The sequence below is a fragment of the Staurois parvus genome, unplaced genomic scaffold, assembly GCF_062004578.1.
Source record: "Staurois parvus isolate SC_StPar_1 unplaced genomic scaffold, SC_StPar_1.0 ptg000290l, whole genome shotgun sequence".
In the NCBI taxonomy this organism is placed as follows: Eukaryota; Metazoa; Chordata; class Amphibia; order Anura; family Ranidae; genus Staurois; species Staurois parvus.
Window position 1 is genome coordinate 1,105,001 of NW_028318086.1, and position 8,941 is coordinate 1,113,941.

Genomic DNA, 8,941 nt, shown 5'->3' on the forward strand with positions numbered 1-8,941 from the left:
TCACTGGAAAGTTTGCTGTGATGCTGTTTCTCCTCCCCAAGCTCTCCTGTGCAGAATTCCTTATGCAGCTGAGAACAGAATGTATGTGATCACTTTAAAAAAAAAAAAAAAAAGTTTTAATTTTTGTTTCTATATCTATACATAGTGTTTTGCTTTTCATTTCTATGAGAAGTACAGCGGCTAAATGGTTAGCACTTCCACCTGGCAGTACTAGGGTTGTTGGTTCAAAATCCCAACCATGGCACCACCTGCCTGGAGTTTGCATGTTCTCCCTGTGCCTGCGTGGGTTTCCTCCAGGTACTCCTGTTTCCTTCCACACTTCAAAGACATGCTAGTTGGTGAATTGGATCCTGTCTAAATTGTCCCTAGTATGTGTATGTATGAATGTGAGTTAGGGACCTTAGATTGTACACCCCTTGAGGGTTAGGGACTGATGTGAATGTACAATATATATGTAAAGCGCTGCGTAAATTGACGGCGCTACAATAAGTACCTACCTATAATATTAAATATTTTATACTGAATAGGATGTTTTACAAGGTGAAGTTTTACATATACTTTAAAACCTGGTAAATAAAAAAAAAAATAAATTCTATGCATTCAAATCTATTCTATTAAAGCCCTAAGAAAAATGATGTATGCAGGGGCGGACTGACAACTCATGGGGCCCCCGGGCAATAGGGGATCATGGGGCCCCTGTGTCCTTGCCCATACTCAAAGCACACCCAAAAAAGCCTAAAAAAGGTACCAGGGGCATTTCATGGGGCCCCCTACTGAGCCTGGGCCCTCAGGCAGTGCCCGAGTGCTCGAATGGTCAGTCCGCCCCTGGATGTATGATATGTTGGGTTAGACCAGGGGTCTTCAAACTATGGCCCTCCAGCTGTTGAACTACAAGTCCCATCATGCCTCTGCCTCTGGGAGTCTTGCCTGTGGCTGTCAGAATTTTGCAAAGCCTCATGGGACTTGCAGTTCCTCCATACCTGGAGGGCCATAGTTTGGAGACCCCTGGGTTAGACTATAAAATATAAGCTGCAGAACGGAGACCTCGCCAGAAAAAAAAAATGCTCTGAGGTTTGGTGTCATAGAGGGGAGTAAGGCTCGGGGATTCGTGGTAAATGTTCCGTCTCTCACGTAGACTGATTTTTCAAAGTGGCAGCATTTAGAAGTTTCCCACAGCTACCAATCAGATTAAACCTTTCTGTAAAATTTTTGGCTAAATAGTGATGGCCTTTAATTGACCTTGTTTCTTTGGGAGGTTTTGAGAGCGATCAGTTCTCGTATGTTCCTTGTAGAGTTTCTGTCTTCGGAGTTCATAGCAGGACAAACGAGTATTTTGGACGGGGATCAGTACATTTTCTGTTTTCTTTTTTCCCTAACAATCTCTTATCCTATGGTCACTTCTATGACCTTTTGTTCCATGGCCCTTTTATGAAGCTCTTATCCTTGTGTTTTTCAGCTGAGTCCAGAGAACGCTTACGAGGTGTTGTGTGTCGCTGACCTGTATCTACTTCCGGGACTGAAGCGATTGTGCGGGAAAGTGTTGGCGCAAATGCTGGACGAGGACAGCGTTATCGGAATTTGGAAGATTGCAAAACTCTTTCAGTTGACACGCCTGGAAGATCAGTGTACAGAGTACATGGCCCGAATTATAGAGAAGGTACGGAGCACAGACAGTGCGGGTTCGTTTCTTCAGAAAGCTTGCTAGTACAAAGGGTCTATCCACCTAAAACTAAGATTTCCGTTTTTGGTAGATTCTTCTAAAAGATTGGCTGTGTTGCTAGACTCCCATTCATGCACAGGACTTGTTGTAACATTTATTTTTCTTCCATTGAGGGACACAAATAGTCCTAAACCTTCAGGTTATACTGCAGCTTACAAGTGTGGTACAATTTAGTGTGGTCTCTGGACAAGCCAATCTGATGCCCAGGACCAGGCTGTCCCTGGCTTGGTGGCTCCAGGAATCCAGTGATGGAGCTAGAAGTCCACTTTTCCCATGTTCTAGCCTGTCCTACATGGAAGGGGATAGGGGGTGTCCTGGGCATTTTACCAGTACATATGACTTGGTCATCTGAGGAATATCATTCTGGTCAACTGTTTTGATCCTTGGCAATATGGATGTTCCTTCAGCATCGACCAACCTGTTGGAGGGCTGTCCAATTTGGATCCAGTTGGATGAATGCTATGGCAGTGGAGTACATGAATCATTAGGGAGTAAGAAGTATGTTTACTGTAGTAAAAGGTACTGTCCTGAGTTGAACATCTGGTTTCAGCCTTGTGAGCCATTTACTTTCCCAGTAGACAATTGACAGGCAGATTTCCTCAGCCAGCAGTGTTGGGACCTAGGGGGGCTGGCAGAGGATGTGGACCTTCTGGCCTCCAGGTTCAACAACTGTTTTTGGGTCCAAGGATCCACTGGCAGAAGCAGTGGATGCTCTAGTGTAGCCTTTCTCAACTTTGTTACCCTAGCAGAACTTCTGAAATAATTTTCAGGTTTCGGGGAACCCTTACTAAATCCAATTCATTGGGGATCAGTGGGGCAAATGCCCCTTACATCGGTGGTTAGGAGGAAGAATGCAGCCCTTCCACTTTTGGTCAGATGGTTAAAAACATCATTGGTGTCCAGCTGCTGCCTCTGCTTAGTGTGTTGGCCCTGGAAATATACAGGCTTCTTCATTTAAGAGGTCAATCTTCTACAGTGCAAGGAACCCCTATCAGCCGTTGGAGGTACCCTAGGTTCCTCTCAACTCTGGTTGAGAATGAATTCTCTAGTGGCTCTGTGGGATCAGTACATCCTTCTCTATACCTTCCCTCCTGTGAAACTTCTTCCTTATCTGGGGAATTCAGGAGATCCTCATTGGTCTGGATTGGCCTGACCAGGCTAACCCTACAGTTTTTTTTTTTTTTTTTTTGTTTTCCACTGTCTAATCCTCCTGTAGGCGTCTGGCGAACTTGAAGGTTCAAGACGTCCTGTACCCTTCCATAGACACCAACAAAAGGATTTTCCCATTGAGTACAAAATTTCTATTTTCTTTCTTTTTGCAGTTGGTTGATTCAGAAGAGTTTGCAGCTACCGTGCGAGAAGATGCCGCTGCAGTCGAGGAACGGCAAGAGACTGACTCCATCCCTCTGATTGACGACATCCGCTTCCATATTACCAGCAATGTACAAACCTACAGCGCCATCGAAGAAGCTAACCAGCGATTAGAGGCTTTGGAGGATCTGCTGGGGAGTTTGGGACTGGAATGCTGAGCGAACAAAGAGCAAATGTTGTACAGTTACGGCGTTGTATGTGGTTGGAGCAGGTCTGATAAATAGATCGCTCCAGATGTAGTGGTATGCTGGGATTTGTAGTAGTACAAGCTATTCGAGGCTGGGCTGAATTATAACGAGGCCTGCTGTTACATTTCTGTTTTATAAATTTTTGTTTAAAGAGCAACTCCAGTCAATAGTTAATTACTCACAGCACACACCTATATAGGAATTGTAATATGCTAGAAGATCAGAAGATCTTGTACTATATAGTAGCTTGGCATAAGAAGAGTCCTATGCATCACAGGGTGCAGTTCTGCAGACTCTGTGCCTGCCTCCTACCTGTCCTTTTTTTTTTTTTGGCTAGAGACCTGCAATGTCTCTAATTGCATACTCTTGTGTGTTGCTTATTGGCGTTCCGGTCATATGCATTGTCTAAATCTTATACAGGCTCCGGGGTTGTGGTCCATTATGATCTGCAACCAAAAGATCTGTGGTATTTCAATAAGCATGCTGCAGAGCTGTAGTTTTGGCTACTCATCCCTACCCTACCATGAGTTTTCCGAGTGCATGTCTTAAGTGTCTTCCCATTCATCTGCTTCCATAGCAGGAACAATGGCTGCAGGCCAGATTTAGCTTTCAGCTGGTGGGTAGAAAAATAAAAAATTCAGGTGATTATAGTTGTGACATTTTAAGAGTTTCTCCACTTTTGTAAGGATGCAGTAGTGTGAAAAGGGTATCTTTTTACGTATTTTATTTTGGTATATTGCAAGTTGTTCTTTACTTATGCAAGCCATTTTTTTTTGTTGCCTTGTGCTACAGAGCTGATTTTTAACAAAAAAAAAAAAAGTAGAAAAGGTGTCTGTTGCTAGAAATAGTCAATCAATTGCTTCTTTCAGCTTTCCTATATTCGCAGGGACAACGTTAAGGAAGCCACTCATGAGGGTACTTACCTTTTTAGTCTGTTCTTTTGTGTCTGATGCATTGCATATGCTAACCCAGTCTGATTCTGTCCTGCCCAACCTCTGCCTGTAGGAGGGGCTGAAGAGTCCAGATTGCCCTCTGCATGGGTCTGCGCATGCTACACAGGAGAGGCAAAGTCACTAGGAATGGAGCTCGGTGAATTCAGAGTCATAGCTCTGGAAACCAGTGTAAGGCTGGCCATTGACCGACTGAAATTAGGCCGGTTCAGCATTAACTTGCTGAATTTTTATCCATCTATCAATTGACTTCAGTACAACCAACCTATCAAGATTTTCCTCATGTGATCATTACTGGGAGCTATAGTTGTCAGCAGTGATCATTGTATTCTGAGGGCTTGGAAATCCCCCACTGATAGCATAGAGTAGCATCACGGGAGTAATTATCCCATCAACACTAGCTGTGTTGATGGGGGAATCAAGCTATTTTCTTTCCTGCAGCCTGTGGTTGCAGGAAAGAAATTTGTAAAAATTTGTGGCTTGCTTAACTCCTTGGCGCCAGTGCCTCCTGGCCGTTTTTAAGGTTTCAGAAGCCGGGAGGTGGGGGCGGGCGCCGTCACAGCAGTCACATGATCGGGAAAGGTCCCGATCGAAAGAGGAGATCGGGACCTTTCCGTGAGTACCAGACGTGTGCTGGGAGGGTGCAGGGTGCGCGCTCTCAGAACATATGTTTTCTTAATTGCACGCAAATGTGCGGCCGCTCGGCATCAAGGCCCAGACACCGCGAGGCCGCACATTTGCGTGCGGCCGGCGCCAAAGAGGTTAAAGTAGAACTTCACTCTCTCAATCAACATTGACTATTTTTGTTTATGCTGCTAGTATTCGTAAGTAGATGTGAAAGTATATCATTTGCCTGTTTTAAAGCTTTTTTTTGACATTTTTTCAGTTATTTCCTTCTTTCCAGGCCTAGGCAAATTTATGTCATACATCCCAGGAGTCTTCAGTAGGGGAGGAGGGGTTTTCTTAGCTTAGCACACCCTCCTGTTTGTATGCCAGAGCTAAGGGCAGATAGATTCCAGGAAGCTAATGCTACATGAATCCTCTGCCCTTACCCAAGATGGCCACAGCCAGAAATGCTAGGGGGGTGTATTTCAATGTGATTTCTCAACAAAATGAAGCATGGAGACATAGATGGATGGGGGAGTTTGCTTTGAATATTAAAAATTAATGAGTGTTTTTGGTGCTCAGATGCAGCGTAGTTCCGCTTTAGGACTTTATACTGGCAACATTGGCATTTCCAAGCATAGGACAGCAGGTGGTGGGATTGGACTGTTGCAGTACACAACCCATTTTGGCAATACACACTCTTGAGGTTTGTGCCCTCATGACTGGTCTTCTTTTAGTTTGGTTGCTACATTCCCACTAAAGCCTTGCATGTTCCTATTCACGTATTGTAGGTACTGATTATGTGAAGAGCAGTTGAAAAATTGGGTGTGATCTACTAAAAGAACATTGGCTCCTTCATGTAGAAATACCAATCTGACCCTCCAAATGATAGGAGTTACAGCCCTGTTCTGTCATAGTTTGAATTGTATCATAGCTCTGGTGTTGTGTATGATGGTCTCCTTCTTCTCAAACAGCTGAGCTGCAGCCTTCCCTCTGTGCAAACGTTTTTTTAAAGATAAAAATCTATCCTAAAATGAGACTTCAGTCCTGGAGGAGTTCAGTCCTGGTACATAAAATCTTCCCTGTGCTTCTAATCTCTTTTGGACTCTAGAATATCCCACAGCACTACTGTTCAGGGACACCATGAAGTCTCATTCCACTTGCCGGGTTTTCTTTCATTCTTGTATAATAAGTTTAATGTTCCCATAGTAGCAGCCACAGTTGGTAGGCAAAACAGGAAAAATCAAGTCAAGAGGACTTGTCACCGGAGTCTTGGAGAGATAGAAGAGGTAGACCTGTGATTCCTCTTGTTGACATCACATCCATTAAATCATCACTATCTAAGGCCTGCTTCATAGGGGCTTCAGCTTCTATAAGAGCAGTGTGAACAGTAAGCTGTGAAAAAAAGCATTTGCAGAGCTTTCGGCAAGCTTGGTTGTAGCTTTTAAAGTAACATTCAGCTCCAGTTTGTAAATGTTGAAAACAGATGGGAGTGCTTATTGCCACTATTCTGTTTCAATATTTTTATTAGGAAAGTTTTGTTTTTAAGAATAGAACAAGCTCAAGATACGCCCTCGCATGGGCAGAGCAGAACAATAACATATAAACAGAGACATCCTGCTGACTTGTATTAGTCAAGTAACGAAATGTCCAATGACATCAAGAAGGGACGACAAAAAGCTGAGCCAAATAGCAGCAGTTAAATACATAATATCAGAAAAAAAGAGAAAAGAAAAAAGGTTAGAAGAAAAGAAAATAAAACAAAAGGGAATCAGAATGAAAACATGAAAGAAGGGAAACTAGAGGGATCACGGATCCGGGGCTAGCACCGGCACCGACTATAGGAGGCCATAACTAGTAGGAGGCAGGGATGGTAAGGAATAACGTATCCATGGTTCCCAAACCTTAAGGAATCTCAGATGAGAATCATGAAGAATGCTAGACATCTGTTCATTGAACAACATAGCATTCATCCGGGTCTTCACCCCCTGGAGGACTACCGAAGGGGTTCTCCAAGCTTGACTGATAGCCACTTTTAAACACGCTGCTAGCAAGCTTCAGCACTTCTTAAAGCTTGTTGAAAGCCTGCTAGCAACACTTTTAAAGTGGCAATCAGCACTCCCATTAGGATCTGTGTTCAGCATTTACAAACTGTGGAGCTGAATGGTATTTTAAATGCTTCAGCAAAGCTTTCTGAAAGCTCTGCAAATGCTTTGTCAAAGCTTGGTATTCACACTGCTCTTATACAAGATGTAGCCCCTGTGAAACAAGCCTAAAAGTTGACTATAGGCAAAATAACTGCGTACCATTATCTATTCTTTATGCACTGGTTAGCAGAAAAGCTGTCCTTTTTTTTTTTTTTGTCCATGTTTCAGCTTCCTTTGAATGTATGTATTTATTCTGGACTGAGCTAGCTCTTGCAGGCTGTGTGATCTGAGCCAAAACTCAACCCACCCAAATTTTACAGTTGATCAATACAGCGGTTGGGAAGCGGAGATGCTATGTGCTCATCCAGTGGCTGTAAAAATGCATCCATCACTACCTCCAACTATGGAGTAACTCTGGCCTCCTTGCTCACTGGTTTGGTGTGTCAATGGCTCTCCTGTTCTGCAAACATTTGTCAATCATTATAGCTTGACATTCTATTTTCTGGCTTTATAAATAGATATCCACTTCCTTCGTCTAACCACTTCCTAACAGGCTATGCTGGCTAGAGACACCAGATATTTGGACATGTATCGTGACGTAACCTGTGGTTTGGTTATCCCAATAGGAGGCACATCACATAGTACATACAGAACATATGTAAATGTTATATATACCATGTCTGCTTTGAATACCTTTTTGTTTACAGCTGACCTTTAATATTTTCACGCCACTAAAATTACCTGCAATTAATCCCTGAGTATTACTTGATCACTAATGGAACATATGGTCTAGGGATGGTGTAGGCTACACAACAACACTGAGCATTAGGGCACAGTACTGTAAAATTGTGCAATTGATAACAGCTATGTGCTTGAGCCTATATTATCATGAATAATTTACTCCATCTGCTGCAATTGATTTCAGGTGATTTTAGTAGTGTAACTAATAAGAGTTTCCCAAGTTACTAACGTGCATGACCGCAACCAGGGAGATTCCAAATGCCATTTTGTTTACATAGGAAAGTGTACAGATCAGACCTCCTGGCCATTAGGAAGAAAAGGAAAATGTGAGTTGGGGCAGAAGCAAAGTAAAAAATTGTAAAGGGAGAAAAACAGGTTTATAAATTGTATCCGAAAACTTGAGGTGATTGTAGCCGTATTAGTGCATTTGCGACAGGAAAGATTGAGTACTGTCCGTGATACTTTTTTTTTATTTGCACTAACATACAATTTTGAGGACAAGCTTTTGGGGAGTGTCCCCTTCTTCAGGTCTAAGCAGTTGAGTACTGCTTAGACCTGAAGAAGGGGACATTCCCCGAAAGCTTGTCCTCAAAATTGTATGTTAGTGCAAATAAAAAAAAGTATCACGGACAGTACTCAACTGTTCCTATCCAAAAACTGAAACTATTACCTTACCTAACTGAAGTGCGTTACTGCATGTTATGTCATACATTAATGTGAATTGCGTTAAGGAAGACCATTGACCTAAACCTAAAGACCTAAACATTGTATCTAACCCTTCCTCCTTTTTTTTTTTTTTTTCCCCACTGTGCTTGCAACATGGTACATGTGTGTTGCCTTAGTGTGTTAGAGTGCCATTTAAAATGAATGGTACCATAATCCATGTTACAATGCGTTCTTTGTGATAAATAGCCTGTTACTGTGACATGAAACTATATATGGGTGTGCAGCACATTGGCTAAATGGTTACCACTTTTACCTAGCAGCACTAGGGACATTGGTTCATATCCCAACCACGGCACTACTTGCCTGGAGTTTGCATGTTCTCCCTGTGCCTGTGTAGGTTTCAACCGGGTTCTCCGGTTTCCTCCCACACTCCAAAGACATGCTGGTAGGTTAATTGGCTCTTGTCTAAGTAGGCCCTAGTATGTGTATGTATGTGAGTTAGGGACCTTAAATTGTACGCTCCTTGAAAGCTAGGGACTGATGTGAATGTAC

The 8,941-nt window shown here is 42.9% G+C and overlaps 1 protein-coding gene across 1 annotated transcript in view; it reads left to right on the plus strand.

The window, feature by feature from the left end:
* The window catches only part of ABTB1 (ankyrin repeat and BTB domain containing 1), a 40,596-nt gene extending 37,160 nt beyond the window's left edge, over positions 1–3,436 (plus strand). Inside the window, exons 11-12 of the mRNA XM_089682453.1 lie at positions 1,457–1,657; positions 3,043–3,436. Coding sequence (XP_089538579.1) covers positions 1,457–1,657; positions 3,043–3,249 — 408 coding nt within the window. The 3' untranslated portion in view covers positions 3,250–3,436. The remainder of the gene's footprint in view (positions 1–1,456; positions 1,658–3,042) is intronic.
* The last annotated feature ends 5,505 nt before the right edge of the window (positions 3,437–8,941 follow it).